The 19,953-nt window shown below is 35.1% G+C and overlaps 2 protein-coding genes across 2 annotated transcripts in view; both read left to right on the top strand.

Moving 5' to 3' along the window:
- The window catches only part of LOC136038142 (DNA-binding protein SMUBP-2-like), a 544,983-nt gene that overhangs the window by 117,363 nt on the left and 407,667 nt on the right, over positions 1 to 19,953 (top strand). The gene's annotated exons all lie outside the window — the stretch shown is intronic.
- On the top strand, positions 528 to 3,386 carry LOC136037626 (uncharacterized). Its single transcript, XM_065720337.1, has 2 exons — positions 528 to 840; positions 3,217 to 3,386. Exons 1-2 carry the CDS (start codon positions 561 to 563, stop codon positions 3,336 to 3,338), a joined length of 402 nt encoding a protein of 133 aa, XP_065576409.1. The 5' UTR covers positions 528 to 560; the 3' UTR covers positions 3,339 to 3,386.

Raw genomic sequence — 19,953 nt, forward strand, 5'->3', positions numbered from 1 at the left:
AATATTTCGTAGCCTGCTTAAAAGAACGTGATTTTCCCCACTCTACACAGATTTTTGAAGATTCGTGTGACAATTTCAGTCACTACGGTTACGTGAGAGTGTTCTTCTTCAACCCTGAGAAAGAGTACCAGGAGTGCCTCAGGTCAGGAATGGCTAAATGAATTGGCCTTATTATCCATATGCAGTTATGTTCCAGTCAATGCAGAAGACGTTTCGGAGAAACGAGACCACAACAAAAAAAGGTGGCCTTTTTATTTTATAAATACATAATAACAGTTTTGTCTCTATAAAGAATGTACCTTGTATAAAACTTTATTTTTCCTTATTCACCAGTACAACCATCCCTCAGTCAAAATATTTATTCCCCTCCAAATATTACTGCTGGGTTCACCCTTGAATTTGTTATATTTCTTAGCATATATATATATTTCTTAGTTTATAATTTTTAGCATATTATATTTCTTCGAATATTTCTTAATATATTAGTTAAGTATTTTTATGACATAATTATGATTTTGCATCATAATTATAAAGATTTTTTTTCAGAATCTAAAGCTGAGATGCATGGGCCTCCAGAAGTATATCTAAAGCAAGGAAGTGTATTTTTATTAACCTGTACTGTGGCACAAGTGGCAGATGGAACTGTAGTATTTTGGTATAAAGACGGTGAAGCCGTCGACATAAGTGGTAGAAACATTAGAGTGGATACTAATTTAGAAAAAAGTGGACCTTTAATCAGTAGGCTGCAAGTACAGCAGGCGCTTGTCGGTGATTCAGGAAATTATACATGTGCACCTACTGGTTCTATTTCAGCCTCAACAATGGTTCACATAATTAATGGTAAGATACACATTGTAAATTTTAAAAATATTTCTTCTTTCTCTAGCTTTCTAATTTTGATATAGTCTCTAAGTGGTCAAATCATGTACGATCTAAAGATTGGTCAAGCATAAAATACAATGTTGCTTGATCAAATCAAGAAATAATGATAAAAAAAATCAATTGAATAAACATCTAAGTACCACTTCCTGTGAAAGCCGGTATTCTTAAACCTATCAAATGGGGTGGTCCCACCATAGGGGTGGGATCATGAAAAGCAAAACTGCAAGTTTCATTCCCCTCTCCCATAGAAAAATATTATCATGATGCACTAATATAATCAAAACCACCTGACATCGCTTGGACAGCTTTATTAGTAAAATATGAATTTCTTTGCTACGCACATGGACCTTCAATTATTTATTAAACAATCGACAAACTAAGAAGGAGGACACTAGGCTTTGCGTCCGTGAAGAATATAAAATCCCTCAATATTTTCAAACCTCTAAACTAGCAAACTCTACTTTATTGGAGAGGGCTTGATTAAATCCCTCCACATAGAGAAGGCGTAAAGGGACACTGCCAAGGACTAGGCTAATGGAATCCAACCCCTTATCCAGTTAAATTTAATTAATGTTAACAATAATTTTTTTGAATTATTAGGTCAAGGAAATTTCCCTTTAAAGAAAATCTTCTCCAATACCCCTTCAAGAGTCGATCAAATGAAAATAAATGTTTTTTTTATTCGATGAAAAAAAATACACTTTCCGTTAAAACCAAGTTTCGTAGTTTAAGTTTAAAGTTCCTATGTTATATTATAAATTACTTTAAGCCCTAAAAATCGCCCCCAAGTCAATTGGGAAAATCCCAAGGTTCTCGTTTTTAACCAGTTGATTTAACTGTAGTCCTGGAAATAGACTTTAGATAACTAGACAGATACTTCATTAAGCTCAGTAAAGACATTTAAAAGAGTACGAAGTACAATACAAAAACAAAACTAATTCATGATTTTTCAACCCAGAACAAAGTAGGGATTTTTAAGACCATAAAATAATTCGCACTTCACTGGAGAAACAACAACAAATGAATATGGATTAACAGTTTAATATACATATACTAATATTTATTCTTAAAGTCTCAACCATTTTAAATTTTATAAAGTTAAATAAGGGAAAACATTCAAAATCTATTTTGTTTTCAGTCAAGCTCAAATTATTTTCTGGTCTTCAGAAGGCATTGGGGGGGGCCTACTCATGTTATTTTCTGCCCAGTTTGATTTTGACTTTGTTATTTATTATAATTTTAGTTCGTTTTGGATTTTATTTACTTATTGATTGTGATTTTTGGTAGTTTACGCTTGAAAAATTGTTTGACTTCATTTGTGCTCATTTTAGGTTTATTGCAGCTATTTGCTTTTCTTTGAAAACTTATTTTGTGGAAAACTAGTTTTAAAGTAACTAATTAAAAAAGGGTGTATTGATGGGGCCATGAATTACTTGTTTATTTATAAGGGCTAGAAAGACCTTTTGGTGATGCAGGAAAAAGACAAATGTATAATATTTGACAAAAACCTAAATTCCCTAGAAATCATTTTTATCACTTGTTTTACGCCATTATAAACAAAGAAAACATTATGAGGTCCTGAGAATTTGCTCCTTGATTTTTTGTTAAGTTTAAAGGAAGAAGGAAAAAAACCCATGTAAATTGAAATCTTTCTTGTGCTATGTTTAAGATAGCAACTATTTCGAACATATTCTCTTCTTTCCACTTGGCCATATTCAAGGCAAAAGAAAAAGCTAAATTTTTAAAGCAATCTTAACAGAGGGAATAAAAAGACTGAAGAAAATTTTGCATCAAATGAAATTAGTTGAAATAAATTAAAAATTAGATTGGGCAGGAATTCTTTCCCTGACCATTCATGTAGGCTGTCTACTGAGGTGACTGTCATAGGTGACTAATTGATACTTTTTTGGAAAGAGAATGGATTTTGGGTGGAATTTCTTCAATTATATTATAATAAAAAACTATTTATACAAGATAGCTCTAGTATCTCTGATTAAAGCAAGGTCTTTATGTATGTATTTTTTTGTTTTTTTTTTAAATTTCGATTGCATCCATGAAAGATGGTGGTAAACCATATATGGTGGAAACTAAAGTTGCCCAATCAAAAAGAACTGACTGATCTGGGCATTCAAAAGTATGGAGGGCTAATGCAGAATCAAAATAGTCATTTCTTAATTTTAGACTTCAGGAATATATCTATTGAAAGTTTTTATTTGCAGTCTTTTTCCCAACTTGCGAATAGTTCTGCCAAAGCAAAATTTTCATAGAAAACTTTTTCCTTTATTATTTTATTGTACATTTCGTGGTGAATTTTATATTCTTCTTCTCTTTTAGGTGAACATCCTGCTGCCATGCAACATGGAAATGTCGCCCGATCACAAGACAATTTTCCCGTTCTATTTTTGTTACTAGTCTCGTTATTTTTAAATCGTGATTTATACTTAAATGTGCGATAGTTTATAACATTTTGTTCGATTTTTAATAAAAAGGAATATAAACTACAACATCGATTAGTTAGATATCTTCAGCAGAAAAGATCTAGATAGATGAATTGTTTCATCTATGTAAGACTGAAAATTTGTTTATAGTGAAAATCCAGAAAAACTTATTTAAATACTTTTAAATAGTTTCAGTTGTTGCATCAGTAGGATGAAGTACACAGAAGTCATTTTTGTAATTAAATAGTGAAGTAGTTACACTTTTTTTCTTTTTCTTACATCTGCTGTGATTACTTCACAAAATAACATTATCTAAGAAAAATAAAGTAACAAACAAAAAATCCTAAAGACAGTTTTTGGATAGTAAAAATAAATGTCAAAATTACCTAGATTCAGATAATGACAATATAAAAGCAAAAATATGACATGGTATATTTTTAATTTTTAAGTAGCCAATAAATCCAGAATTTGAAATTTTTAGCTGATATTATTTTCTAGGTTTTGGTAAAATTGTGTTTACTTTCCGTACAATAGAAATTTGATTTTAAACATATATACACGTGAAGACTGTTTAAGACTAAGACTTCAAACCAACAAAAGAATTAGATATTCAATACATCTGGTTTCTTTTAAATCCTAAAGGATTTTAAATCCTGAGCGGCATTAAGCCTCTGATTTTACTTTTAAAGCAATCTCTTGATTCTTAGAATTTTGCTAGAGCTCATAACATATGAGCTCTTGGATCTTGGCTCTTCTGACCTCGTCACAAGTGCCATATGAGCTCTTAGCTCTTGTTGTTTTGTTTTTTTTTTGTATTAGCCTGCTGTACAGTATGCCAGGTAATTATTTGTATTTCAAGAGAATTTTTTTCCTGATTCACATGATCTGAAATACACCTTTCTCTGAGTCATTCAAATTTAATGCGCTCAAAGCAGTATATTCGCCGAATAAGCAGCTATCCACTTCCTGGAAATTTACCTAGAAAATCACGCATTTCAAATGAGAATTATTTTGTGCGACTAAGACTGTTTACCTATTTTGGTTGCTATGGCGACCATATTCGAGTTGACTACAGCAAAGTCAGCTCTGTTTCGTTTCAAAATATTTGGGCAAATAAAGAGAATGAGATTTATTATTTAATTTATTATTTAGGGGTTCCTTTAAGCAGGGAACCCTCCTGGATGTATTTCAAATATTTGGGAAATATTATTGATAATATGTTTTTTGATCGCATGGTATTTTATGATGACTTACAAGTGATACAAGAGCAGGCATGAACAAAGTTCCAAAGCTGTCAGTAGCAAAATTTAACAGGATTCCAAAAGCTGCCGACATTTTAGCAGCATAACTTGTACTTTAATATCTTTTCTTTGAGCAAAAACCATTTTTATATGTAAAAATGGTAATTGTAGACAAAATCAGCCAGTAAATTCGAAAATTGCCAAATAGTTTACTACTTTGCTACCCTACTTTTTCCAAAGTTTGGTCAGAATTGGCTGCCACCGCGCGTGCAATTTTTTTCGACATGTTCTTTTCGGCAAAGGTCCCTTTTTTTCATGTCTGGATTTATACTGTTTTGGGACATTGGCAGCTGGCATACCTGGTAGTATGTTAAAAACTTGGAACAAAAATATGAGAGAGGTGAATTCTTTGTGTGCTATTTTTAATTATTCGTATTCTAATGCTTTGGGTTTGGTAAACCCAGTATTTACGGTATGGTATATTACTCATTACCGCCTAGGGGTATAGTCCGTCATTGCATAGGGTCATACTGCCTAGTATGTCCAGACCGTCATTACATATGATTGTAACGGCTTGGGCGTAGAAACTTTCATTACATCAGCTCATAATGCCTTGGCGTAGAGACCTTCATTACATAAGGTCATAACTTCTTGGGCGTAGAGACTGTCAATATATTAGGTCATAACGCTTAGGGTGTATAGGTCGTCATTACATAAAGTCATAACGCCTAGGGTGTGCAGACTGCCTTTAGGCCTACTTATGGTCACAACGCCTTGGATGTACACACTGTCATTACATAAGCTTATAACACCTACGTCGTTGGCCTGTGGGTCTCTTCTGACAAGAGATAAGTTATTCTGGCGATTGCAGCTGAATTTAGTCCCAGCGTCTAATTATGAATATTCTATAGTTGGGTAAATGTATATATTTATAATATTGATGAACACGTCGTTCTCAATACACAGCACTTTCTTTTGCCTTCTCGGCATCCCGGGCTGAGCGAGAAGTCACGACGTACGACGCACTTGTTACAGCTGTTGTGACGACGCGTTGTTGTGATGACGCACACGACGCACTTGTGGCTTCAGAGGCACCGTCCGTCAACCCAGATTTCAGTCTGTTGCCACCAACTAGAAATAAAGAGGGCAAAAAGTTCATATGGGTCGACAAAAAGTACCTCTTGGCCTTAGAGTCTTCCATACGAGTGACACTGAAAATGCTGTTGTACAATCACCTCATGTTAGATACTTTCATAAAAATTTTAAAGGCAGAGAATGTATCTCCTGTCACTATCCCAAAACTGATGAAGCTATTGGAGTCTTTCAAAAGATGTGAGCAACATCTCTCAAATATTCTTTCTAGATTTTGTTCAAATTTGATGCTTATGAGATGGGATAATGTCTTGAAATTTATTCCTGACTAGTTTTAAGAGATTAAAAATGAATTGAGGTCATTATCTCTGAAAAGTGAGTTCCTGCTTTCCATCGACTTTAAGGAGCTAGCTAATAGAATGAGGCAATACAGGATTGAATGTTGGCAGTTTTCTGACCCTCCTTCAACACCCATTTAGTTCCCAGCAACGAAGGAAAGGGCTTAACAGCAAAAAAGTTCGTAACTTCAGTTCACCCCAAAGACTAGAGGAAAAAATCCGTCAAATTCTCAGCGTCTTAATTCTAGCACAATATCAAGATCAGCTTCCTCTAGAAAATCGTTTGTCTCACTTTGCAGAGAACTGAAAATTAATAAGAGACGACAAGTTCTTTCTGAACGTCATCATAGAGGGCTACCGTCTGGACTTAAAAAACACCCTCTTCTAATATTAGGTATCTATTATAGGTGCGTAGGAAAACCCCACTTGCATATAAGCATTCATAAGAACCATTGGAAAAACTAAGGTTCACCTTGAGAACTAAGTATATCAGTTCAAGGTGCTCGTCTTTGGGCTAGAATGAAGTTCAGCAGGTTTGCCGCGTGATTCGTGGCAAAACGGCTGAGCTATTATCGCGAGCTATTGCCACCTTTAATCCATGCAGGTGCTTCCTTACATGAAGGACTGGCTTCTTCAAATTCTACGAAATTTCGTAGTACAGAACAGTGTAAGGATAGTGATGATTCTCCTGCAAAGACTTGGGCTTACGCTGAGTGGGTAATCAGAATTACAACCTATGTGATGGATCAAGTTCTCCGGTTTCTGGTAGGCCTGGAGGTAAAAAGGGTGTACCTAACCCCAGAAAGATATAGAACCTGATCAATGCAATCAGAGCAGGTCTGTAAAAATTGCATAAGCGTACCTCAATAACGTGACCGATGAAACTGAATGGAATCACCAATACAGGCTCAAGAGCATTTCCTTTCAACAGACTGCATCTTAGAAAATGTCAGTTACTAATGCTCCGGTGGTGAGACAGGTCAAGGAACAACATAGATTCAAACATCCAAATTATGACACATATGAAAGAGGCATTTTCACCATGAGCGAACAAAGATTGGCTGAGTCCATACCTTCCTTTCAAACCCCCCGTTGTTTGCAAAAAAATATTAACCGACAGCTCAATTTACGGGCGGTGTGGCTATATAGAGAATCCACATCGAGGCACCTCGGGGACTTGGTCTCCGGAAGAGAAATGTCTTCATATAAATTGCCACGAGATGAGAACTGTAACCAACTTGATCGAAATCTTGGATAAGGAGTTAAGAAATGAGGTAGTCATGGTAACGAGAGACAACACAACAGCTGTAAATTATATAAACAAAGAGTATGGAACCCATTCTTTCTCCCTAAAGGAGGAATTCATAAAGCTCTTCAAGATTACGATGTCCCTGAGCGTTCAGTTTAGGGCAAGACACTTCGCCGGATCACAGAATCTAGCAGCTGCCACGCTGTCACGAGAAGGAAAAGATGTACCCATGGAATGGAGTCTCAGTGAGAGTCTTTGCAAGGCTTGGTCGAAGTAGTAGGGATTGCCAGAGGTCTATCTATTCACGGACTCTAAAAAAAGGATATCCTAGGTAATCAGCCCATGCAATTGCCCGCCCCCAGCAACGATCTACCATTGAACTATGTGATGAAAAGTGGAAAGTTCTTCTTGGGTTTTTGTAGTGAAAAGAAGATTAATCCTCCCAACGTCAATGCTAAAAAGTCGCAAAATTCATGATATATTTAAAGGCTATTCCAAACCTTGCACCATCAACGATAGAAGGTTATGAGGTAGCAAGGTGCTGAACCCCAGCTCCAACTACAGGAACAAATATCAGTAAAGATACTTTTTTGACAAAAATGACACAGAATTTTTGGTACGAATCACTGTGGACACAACATGATAATCTTGCCTAGGATCTCGGCTTTGTTCTAAAGTATTTTAGATCTTCACGATATCTTGACTTGTGGAATATCGATATGAAACATCTTACTCTTAAGTCGATATTCATTACTGCCATTGCATCTGGTCGTCGAAGAAGGGAAACTCATGCCTTGTCATTCCATGTAGCACAACTTCGGATAATTGAATAACTCTCAGGTTTCTTCCTTTGTTTGGACCCAAGAACCGTGAAGCCTCATGATATGCCTTGTCCTATTATTCTGCCCGTGCTAGATATTAGTCCAGCCTTGTGCCCATTGAGGACATTATAAACCAGTGCAAAGCGAACGGTTAACGTGGCGATCAGAAATGGGAGTAAATGGCTGTTCATTGCTTTTTCTAATGTAACACCACGAGAAGTGGCAACTGGAAACATTTCTTCTTGGATGAAACAGGCCATAACTATGGTATATGATGCAGCGAAAGAAGATCATAGAAAAGATAAAGCACACGACATTAGAATCATGATGGTGTCATGGGCGCTATCAAAATCAGTACGACTTGCTGATATAATGAGTTGCTGGTGGATGGTTTTCGGAGACTACTCCCAGACAGCACTACTATTATGAAATAGAAGCCATTTTGAATATACCCTTATCCATCTTTACATGTGTAGCGTAGATATCGCAGCCGCGTTTGACTTGGTTTTGCATCCTCAATTTATACTTGCACTAATTGAGTCCGGTGCTGAAATTGGTAATGTGCGTGTTTTACGGGACTGGTATTTGCATTCGTTTATCCAGGTTGGTTTGGGGCAGATTTATGAGGATGGGTAATTTAAGTCTCAGTTGTCTAAAATGATACCGATAAGTCGAGATTTACGCCAGGGCTCGGTCCTCAGCCCAATTATTTTCAAATGCTCTATATAATCGATGACGAGAAATGTAGCTGGGTGACTTTCTCTTGAAAGTATTTGTAGACCATCGGGAAAAGTTATCCCTAGCAGTAACTCGTCAAGATATCTAGGAGTTGAATAAGGTTGCCACTCAACGATGATGCGTGGACTTATTTTCCAAAATGCTCTTCAAAACTTTATACTCCGGGTACGGAAAAAGAGTCGTACTGAAGAATGTTATTAATCGCCGTATTCTAAGTCGCCTATTTGATGCGCTTGCAACAGTGCTGTCACTTGCTTGAAATACTTTTACTTGAAGTACTACTTAAGTAAAATTTTCCATTGCTTGTACTTGTATTTAAGTAAAAACTCCTGAGTGCTTATTACTTGATATTTAAGTAAGATTACGAAATACTTATTACTTAAGATACTGATAATGTGCTTGTTTTTCAAATACTTTATCTTTGATACAAAAATTTTTTGTGCGTGTGCTTTTGCAATGTACAAGAAAACATTATCTCTGGATTTAGAATAAACTCAGATATAGCTTCATGTCCTGTTTTTGGATGTGAAATAAAGTCCTTGTTTATGACAATAAAAAATATAGTATCATTATCACTTGGTTTAATTTTTGTTTAAAAGTTATATTGCAAGAAAATTAAAATTGTTTCATAGTTCACTGGTCAACAGTGAGCTAACAACCCTTGTTTTGTGCTAAATGTTGTATACTGTAGTCCATTTGGGCTTATGTTTCTGACATCAGTGTTTAAGTTTTTTCATGTTGTCAAATTAACAAGATTTCTACCGTTTCATCATCTTCAGGACCATATTATTGGTAAAACTACTGAAGCTATGAATCTATATCCACCTAAATGTTATCTGCAATAAAAAAATGTGTCTGAATTCAGGTAATTAGACAAATCTGACTTCAGATTTGTCGCTCCATTCTTAAGTTACAGGCCCTACTAAATTAAAGGAAAGCTCAACTTTTTGAGACTTGAAACCCCCTTCCCTTTTCCTATTTGAGATAGGGTTTGTGGTACCAGAACTTGATATGAACCCTTATCTTAGGCATCTTTGGTCTAGCTTTCATTTGGATCTGTTGCTCCATTTGCAAGTTATACTAAATTAAACAGAAAACTTAATTTTCTTCTTCAATTAAAAAACGCTTCCTCTTGTTATATTTGAGCTAGGGTCTTCATCTAAAAACCTGATATTTGTCATGGTCTCAAGCCTCTTTGGTTCAATTTTAATTCAGCCATCACTCCATTTGCAAGTTACTCTGAATTAAACGAAATGCTTTTTTTAGCAGGTGAAGCCCCCTCCTCCTTCTTCTGATTGAGCAAGGGTCTTCATCTTTCAACTTGATGAGTCTCATGATCCTTGGCACCTATGGTTCAATTTTCATTCAAATCTGGCCAGTGGCTCTCCCGCTATACTCGATTGCACAGACGGAAGGACAGATTTTGCAATATATTAGGTAGCCATGTTGGCTCATCGGATCTCAAAAAAGGAAAGAAGAGCATATTATCATCCAGGCATCAACACCGTTTTGATGGTGGAAAAAATCCATCAAGATAGGTTTTTGAAACCCGTCTGTCTGTCCGCCCGTCTCTGCAATTGAGTATAGTTGGAAAACCGCCAATCGGATTTGGATTGAGATTGAACAATTTGGATTAAAATTCAGCTTAATGAGGGCAATGGGAACTTTAAGTGTTAAACAAATTTGAGATTTTCATTAATTCAGTGTAACTTGCGAATGGAGAGATGAATTTTGATGAATTTGATTGAATAAAGATGCCTAAAGGTATGATATGTTTTGAGTTCTGGGATGTAAACCCTAGCTTAATTAGGGCAAGGGGAAGGGGCTTTAAGTGCTAAAAAAAGCTGAGTTTTTTGTTTAACTCGGTTTAACATGGGAATGAAACAATGGATCTCAATGAAAGTTAAGCCAAAGACGCCAAAAACCATAAGACACATGATGTTTGGAGATGAAGACCCTTGCTTAATTAAGGCGAGGTGGAGGGTGCTTTGAATGCTAAAAGAAAGTTGAGCTTTTCATTTAATTCAGTGTAACTTGCGAGCGGAGTGATGGATCTCATTGAAAATCGAACCAAAGATGCCTAAGACTGGGTTTTAAGCACTGTAAAAGTCGAAAATTCTTGAAAGTTTTTTGTTTAAGTTAGTATAACTTGTGAATCGAGCTACGGATCCGAAAGAAAGCTAGACCAAAGATGCCTAGGATCAGGACTCATATCGACATCTGATATCACAAACCCTATCTCAAATGAGGCAAGGGGGAGGGAATCTCAAGTCTTAAGAAAGTGGAGTTTTCCTTCAATTTAGTAGGGCCTATAAATAATTCCACCCATGGCTTGCCCAAAGCCTGGGAATAGCCCTTTTCCAAAATGAGCCATACTGAAGCCAACCTTCAACCAAATATTGCATTCCCGGGGAAAAATTATTTTTTATTCCTTTATTCCCGGGAGATTTCCAACTTAGTCTCATGGTTTTTGCCACTTCATTGTGTGAAAACTGCTACTAGAAATAGATAAGTTGCAACTTCTGCAAACTTCTTCAGTTTGACCAACCGTATGGAATGCGTCTGAATCAGCGCAGGCCCGTCATTTTATAATATATGTTTGTAGGGATTTGTACCGACCATCAGAATTGACTACACAGCATGCGGCTTGCTTGAGTGAAAACCAGCCAAGGGATGTAGATGCCATACATTTTCATAGCGCGTCTGAAATTTAACTTGAAACTTGAGGCAGTTTCCTGGTAAAGGTGCCTGGTAAAGTATGAATCAAGACTATATTTTCATACTGTTCTTTCTTTCAGCATGCTGACAGCCAGCAACCTTCAGCCGGCTGCTAAAAGTATGGATTTTCGCTGCTCCTTTTTATTGATCGTTGATTTCTCTTATTAAAAAAGTCTGCGACTGACTCACATGACTCCTTACTTTTAAATTTGAGTTTTTTTTGTTGCTAAGGTTTTTACTTATTGAATCAGAGAATGAACTTCTTTAGTACCTTTTATTTGTTATAAAGCCAATCCGGAGTTTGTTTTTCTATTTTCCCTATTTTTCCTACTGTTCCCGCATGTTTCAGAATAACCCTGTATTTTTTCAAACGCGCCAGATTTGACTCAACACTAATAGCCAGAAGTTCAACTTTATGTGCATTGTGTTAATCCTGTCATATGATATGTCTGATCCAATCAGGAGTTTGACTGCACTTAATTGTTTTGATAGTCTTTTCTTTTCAAGCCGTTGCATTGAAAATAGATTCAGGTTATTTTTCGGACTTTGTTGGGTGTGTACCAGCTCAATGAGAGAATCGGTTAAAAACGATAAAATGGAAATTCTGGTTTTTGATTCTGATTTCCAGGAGAGGAGTGACAGGGGACATTTTACAGAAAAGGGCTAAGAAGCCTTCAGAATGGCTTTAACAGAAAGGTAGCATGGGCTTGATGTCAGAAACATTATTTATATTATATACTTGAGTAAGAATTTGGAAAGTATTTATTACTTGATATTTAAGTAAAAACACCATGAGCACTTAATAATCAATACTTAAGTAAAAATTTGGAGTACTTGTTGCAGCACTGGCTTGTAGCACCTCATATTTTGTATATACCCCCATTTTGGCAAAACTCATTATCACCGAAGGACGGAAAACGTACACACACCAGCCGGCTGCTAAAAGTGTGGATTTTCGCTGCTCCTTTTTATTGATCGTTGATTTCTCTTATTAAAAAAGTCTGCGACTGACTCACTTGACTCCTTACTTTTAAATTTGAGTTTTTTTTTTGTTGCTAAGGTTTTTACTTATTGAATCAGAGAATGAACTTCTTTAGTACCTTTTATTTGTTATAAAGCCAATCCGGAGTTTGTTTTTCTATTTTCCCTATTTTTCCTACTGTTCCCGCATGTTTCAGAATAACCCTGTATTTTTTCAAACGCGCCAGATTTGACTCAACACTAATAGCCAGAAGTTCAACTTTATGTGCATTGTGTTAATCCTGTCATATGATATGTCTGATCCAATCAGGAGTTTGACTTTATTAGAATTTATTTTCTTCTTTGGTGTTTTTTTTTTTCTTAGTATTTTTTTTCATTACTCCACTTGTGATTTTTTCTTTAAAGTGGGCCATAAAACAAATTAGAAGATTGAACTGATGCTCTAAATTTCGCCACGGTTCAGACAATTACATAGTTTATGTATTTGATTCATATTTTGGTGTATTTATCATATTTCGGTATATTTCATTATGATTAATCAAACTTCATTTCTCGAATGTGTACCGAATAGCACACAAGTACTTCACCAGCCTGTAAAATAACGGAGGGACGCCAAATCCTCGTTGTCTGGTTACATCTCAAAACGCTTGAAAATAAAAAGAAAGTAGCTGATTTTGGAACCCTCATCCAAATTGGTTGGGAATCTGAGCTTTTGTTAATAAATATAACAATGTGTGAGGTAAACCCGACGTCCAAACCAAACTTTCGAATGAAAGTTCAGTTTGACTAGCTGATACACACCTCAGACTTTGTTACATAGAGTCCCTCCCTCATCCCTACATTAAGAGACAGTGATATACCTCAAAAAGTTACACAGGGACCCATAAATAAGTCTGTTACATAGTTAAAGAGAGTCTGTTAGATAAAGTCTCTCCCTCATCCCCTCACAGAGAGACAGTTATATACCTCATGTAGTTACATAGAGACCCATAAATGGAGTCTGTTATATAGAGTCCCTCCCTCCTCCGCTTATAGAGAGACAGTTATATACCTCTTATAATTAGATAGGGACCCATAAATATGTCTGTTGCATAGTTACAGAGAGTCTGTTACATTGAGTCCCTCCCTCATCCCCTCATAGAGAGACAGTTATATACCTCATATAATTATATAGAGACCCATAAATATGTCTGTTCCATAGTTACAGAGAGTATGTTGCATTGAGTCCCTCCCTCATCCCTCATAGAGAGACAGCTATATACCTCACATAGTTACATAGAGTCCCATAAATGAACTCTGTTACATAGTTACTTTGAGTCTATTACGTAGAGTCCCTGCCTCATCCCCTCTTAGAGAAACACTGAATTATAAGGGATTAGTTCAAAACAGGAACTGGTATGATTTGTCCATGTGAGAGTCAGTGATTATAAATTGTTTTCTGCAGAAGCTTGTGGTATGTCTAACCCTATATGCAGAAATTATTCCGTATATGAAAGGTGTTGTCCCCTCCTCAACGCCTCCCTCTTTACGCTAAAGTTTAACTCTTCTCACAACTCTACTTTTTGTAACAATAAAAAACTTTAGCGTAAGGGGCTAGGCGTTGAAGAAGGGACAACCGCTTTCATATACGGAATAACTTCTGTTCGTTTTAAGTTTTAATGTCACTCCTTACTTGCAATTAAAGAAACTTTTTTATTTATTTTATTTCTGAACGTTTTTGAATTAATGCATGTTTTACTTTTGCCTCACCGTACATGAATAATTAAAACGAAATTTGCATATTAATTTTTTTTTAAAGGACTTTCTCATAGTTTTGACTGGACGATTTTGATAAAAAAATGGGGCGGGGGAGGAGGCCTAGTTGCCCTCCAATTTTTAGCTACTTAAAAGTGAAACTATTTTTCTTTACCAATGTTTTTGTTAGTAATAAACATATGTACCTTACGAATTAACTTACGTAACGAACTTCTATATTCGTGTATTTTTATTACGTATATGAGGGGTGTCGCCCCCTCTTCAATACCTCGCTCTTTGCACTAAAGCTTGAATTTTGTCCCAAGTCCTTAAGACTGATCCCTGAATCACAAAGGCCGTAGAATAAATAGTTGAAATTACTAAAAATGCTTTAGCGTAAAGAGCAAGGTATTATGGAGAAGACGAACCCCCTTATACACGGAATATTTTATGTTCGTTTTAAGTTTTAATGCTACTCATTACTTTCAGCTGAAAAAAAAAATTATTTTCTCATTGTTTTTTTTTCAAATAATGCTAGAAAATCCTGTGCCCCCTTCATGGAAATTCTCTTTTCTCATGATAAATCCCTCCATGGAAAGATACTCCCACGTAATCCCCTCCTTCCGACCCACCCCCACCCCAACGCGAAAAAGCCCCCCTGAAAACTTATGTGCACTTCATAATAACCATTTCTATATGTAAACAATGGCCAAAGTTTGTAACTTGCAGTCCCTCTCTAGGGGACTGTGCGGGATTAAGTCGTCCCCAAAGAAATATTTATTAAGTTTTCGACTACGCTGGACAGAATGGCTATCTCAAAATTTTGATCCGGTTACTTTGGGAAAAAATTAGCGTCGGAGAGGGCCGAGGTTCCCTCTGATTTTTTGATCTTTTAAAAAAGGCACTAGAACTATTAATTTTCGTTATAATGAGCCTTCTCGCGACATTCTAGGATCACTGGGTCGATACGATCACCCCTGGGAAAAAAAACACAAACAAACAGACAAATAAACACGGATCCGTGATCTGTCTTCTGAGATTCCACAGATTTTGTAGATAGGAGCTTGAAACTTCTATAGTAGAATTCTCTAATACTCTGAATCTGATGGTGTAATTTTCATTAATATTCTGTGACTTTTAGTGGGTGTTTCCCCCTATTTTCTAAAATGAGGCAAATTTTCTCAGGTTCCTAACTTTGATGGGCAAGACTAAACTTGATGAAACTTATACATTTATAATAAGCACTAAAATGCGATTCTTTTTATGTAACTATTGGTATCAAAATTCTGTTTTTTAGAATTTCAGTTACTATTGAGAAGGGTCGCTCTTTACTACAGTTCGTTACCACGAACTGTTTGATACCTGAGAAAGCTTTTGTTAATAAATATAACAACATGTGAGGTAAGTATCGGCTAGCCAAACTAAATTTTCATTCGAAAATTTGGTTTTTGGTGGTCTTTCATCCCAAACTGTGAGATTAAAGAAGCTTACTTATTTACGTTTTTTTACAACAGCTTCGAAGGATTACATCTTTTGGAGCCAAAGATCATTTTGACGATCATAATGTATGGAAGGTGTCACCAGACAAATTGGAGCAAGGCTGAATTCACTGGTAAATCTTGAGCTTCAGAATATCTTTTATGTTAGTTGATTTGTTTTGTTTTTTTCACGATACGTTTATGTATTGTAGAGACATACGTTATCATGCACCTATATCGATATCGTAACGTACATGTATACCATACATTTTGTTCTTTACGGTTTTTTTGCGTTTGTTTTGTTTGTTTTCTTCTGGAAAAATAAATTATTTCTGACATGAAAAAACTTTAAAAAAGCAAAATTTTTTTTGATGGAAGGAAAGAGTAAGATTTAAACTTGAAACGAACAAAACTATTGTTAGTATAAAAAATATTTTAACTTTTTTGAGTTTAAAAAATATAAAATTATTTTGACTCTCAGAAGTAAATATTAAACTGACATTCCTCAATCATTTTTTTCTTTTTTTTTCAGTAAAGTGCAAATTATGTTCTGGTTTTCAGAAGATCTTGGGTTGTAAACCCTACACATGTTAATTTTGTTCGTTTTGGGTTTAACTCGGTTATTTGTTGTAATTTCTGTCTGCAGTTTTACGCTTCGAAGATTATTTGACTTTATTTCTGCTCATTTTAGGTTTAAAGGAGCTCTTTACTTTTCTTTGCAAAACTTGTATGTGGAAAAATTTCTGCTCATTTATTTTGATGCTAATACTAAATATTTATATTTCATCAAGTTTAGTTTTACTCATTAAAAGTTACGAGCCTGAGAATATTTGCATTATTTTAAAAAAAGAGGGAAACACCCTCTAAAAGTCACAGAATCTTAATGGAAATTACACCATGACATTCAATGTATTATAGAAACCTACAGTAGAGGTTTCAAGCTCCTATCTGCAAAAATGTGGAATTTAGCATCTCTCGCCGGAAGAAAGATTACGGATGCGTCTTTATTTGTTTTTTTTTTCTTATTTTTTTTTCTAGGGGTGATCTTATCGACCTTGTGATCCTAGGATGTTACGAGAGGGCTCATTCTAACGTAAATTAAAAGTTCTCGTACTCTTTTCAAGCGACCAAAAAAACTGGATGGCAACTAGGCCCCCTCCCACGCTCACTTTTTTCCCAAAGGCACCGGATTAAAATTTTAAGATGGCCATTTGGTAAAACATAGTCTAAAACCAAATGAATATGTCTTTGAGGACGACTTAATCCCCCAAATTTCCTGGGGGAAGGGCTGCAAATTATGAACTTTGCCCATTGTTTACATATAGTATTGGTTATTGACGAAGTATAATGACATGTTTATGGGGTAATTTTTCTGGTAGTGGGGGAGGGGGTCGGGAGTATCATGAGAGGATCTTAACACATAGGAATTTACCATGGGGGAAGATAATTTCCATGAAAGAGGTGCTGGATTTTCCAGCATTATTTAAAACAACAATGAGGAAGCAAATAAAGAGACAAGTTTTTTCAACTGAAAGTAAGGAGCAAAATTAAAACTAAAAACGAACAAAAATATTTACCTATATGAGAGGGTTCATTCCCTCCTCAATGACTCGCTCTTTACGCTAAAGTGTTTTTTTGGTAATTTCAAAAGAGCCATTTATTCTAATTAAATGGCCTTTGCGGTTCAGGGGCCATTCTTAAAGAATTGGAAAAGTTAAGTTTACTCCTAAAAATATAATAAAGAAATGTACCTTAAGAAGAAACTGATTCATAACGAAGTTAGAACTTTAGTGCAAAGAGCGAGGCATTGCCGAGGGGAAGACCCGCCCTCCCCCCCATTTACGTAATGAAATATTGAATGTAGAAGTTCGTTACGTAAGTTAATTTGTAAGTTACGCATATTTATTGCTAATAAGAACGTTCATAAATAAATATATTAATTCTAGTGGCCTTTTAAAGTAACCAAAAAAATTGGAGGGCACCTAGGCCTCCTCCTTCGCCCCTTTTTCCTCAAAATTGCATGATTAAAACTTTGAGAAAGCCATTTAGCCAAAAACAGTAAAATAAATTTGCAAATTAATTTAATTGATTTGAATTAATTTCAATTAACTTAATCGTTTAAATTATTGATGTAGGCTACGGTGATCTAAAATCAACACCTGAATTAATTCAAAAGCGTTCAAAAATCAAATAAAAAAAACTATTTTTTTAATTGAAAGTAAGGAGCAACAATAAAACTTAAAACGGACAGAAATTATTCCGTATATGAAAGGGGCTGTCCCTTCTTCCGTGCCCCACTATTTACGCTAAAGTTTAGCGCAAGTTTAGCTCTTTCTCAAAATTCTTCGTTTTAAAACAAAACAAAAATTTAGCGCATAGAGCGGGACATTGAAGAGGGGACAGTCTCTTTCCTATACGGAATAATTCCTGTTCGTTTTAAGTTGTTTTTTTTTTAATTGTATAAGAATCCATTGTTTGGCTTGCTATTTGTATGCTGGGTAAACTTTTTCGACAATTTTTAATCCTAAACAAATATTTTTGTTTTATTTAGTTTTATACCTCCTCAATTTGACCTGAAAAATCAGAATTCATACCATTTCCAGAAAAATTCTATTTATGCTGTTTGAAATCCAGGAAGAACTCACACTTTTTTGACTTAATTAAAATGTAAGGGCAGAAGTAGTAATAGTAGTAGCCCTAAAAGATTCAACTAATTACCCCCAGTCGTTCTTGAAATATTGTCTTATTTGTAACCATACACAGCGCATTTTGATTTAGTTCTAAAGCATATGTGGCAAGTTGCATATAGCAGTGATTTAGTTGTGATATAGTAGTAGTAGAACAATTTTATTGAAAATAATCGTTTTTTAGATAATAGCACAAGAAAAGTGGAGCTTGCGAGGATGTGCCAAAAATAAAAATAAAAAGAGTTTGGAGCACGAGACCATTTACCGAAACCAACATGAAAAATAATCAATGAAACACTGCATTATAAGGCCCCGAAACAACACATCAAGAACACAAAAATAACCCACTGAAAATATAGTTAATCTGTTTCGAAAGTATACTTACGAAACAAATCCACACGTTAATCACATTTAAACTGGTTAGAATTATCATTATTCTTAATATCTTTACTAAGCTTGCTCCAAAGCTTGGAAGCTCTATAAACAAGAGAAATTGAAAACCTACTAGAAGCAAGTCGAGGAACCTCAATATTTCCTCGCATCCGGGTATCATGTTGGTGAACATCTAACCTCTCACAAAATATACCTGCAAAACAATCTGGAAGACCCTCACTATGATACTTATATATAAAAATCAAAGTATAAATATCACCCAATCCGGCTGCAGGCATTATATTTATTTCACTATGGACCGACCTCATGGAATCTTGGTTCCCCACACCACGAAAACCTGGATAGCGTTATTCTGGATCACACAGATTGGACCAAGTAACAAGGGGAAAGTACCAAGCTATATCGATGAACAATGCAAAATATAATAGTGAATAAGGGAAAAATATACCAACCGTAAAATATTTGAGGGGAAAACATGTTTTAATTTATGCATCATACCTAGGTTACGCGACAGTATTTTAGAAATCGACTTCATATGGTCCTTAAATGATAGGATTTCATCAACATTAATTCCGAGGTACTTGGTGAACCTTGTAAGTTTGATAATCCGCCGCTCTGATATCAATTTAGTGATGAAGGATAAAGATTTAGAGATCAAGAAAAAATAACAAAATTTGACTTACCCATATTCAGGTCAAGATGATTGATTTCTAGGCATGTGCATATCTTGGTCATTGCTGCATTAAATGCTGACATAAGCAATTGTTCCGTTATATCTAATATTCCTAGAGCCATTGCTACTGGATCTAAAGATGTGTGGCTGCTTGCCCTCCAACTAACTATTTGACACTTAAAAAGGGCACTAGAACTTTAGATTTCCTGTTGAATTAGCTCTTTTAAAAGTTTCAATTATATTGGTAGCTATTACAGAGTGGTGCTGTCTGTGACATTGCTTGCATGCCTTTTTGAATACCTGGATATATATATATATATATATATATATATATATATATATATATATATATATATATATATATATATATATATATATATATATATATATATATATATATATATATATATATATATATATATATATATATATATATATATATATATATATATATATATATATATATATATATATATATATATATATATAT

Source organism: Artemia franciscana, chromosome 17, assembly GCF_032884065.1.
Source record: "Artemia franciscana chromosome 17, ASM3288406v1, whole genome shotgun sequence".
In the NCBI taxonomy this organism is placed as follows: Eukaryota; Metazoa; Arthropoda; class Branchiopoda; order Anostraca; family Artemiidae; genus Artemia; species Artemia franciscana.

Bases quoted from the DNA above. Each gene is read 5' to 3' on its own strand.
- LOC136037626 (XM_065720337.1), top strand. From the start codon at position 561: ATGCATGGGCCTCCAGAAGTATATCTAAAGCAAGGAAGTGTATTTTTA. The intron at 841-3,216 runs GTAAGATACACA...CTTCTCTTTTAG, and splicing joins AATGGTTCACATAATTAATG to GTGAACATCCTGCTGCCATG.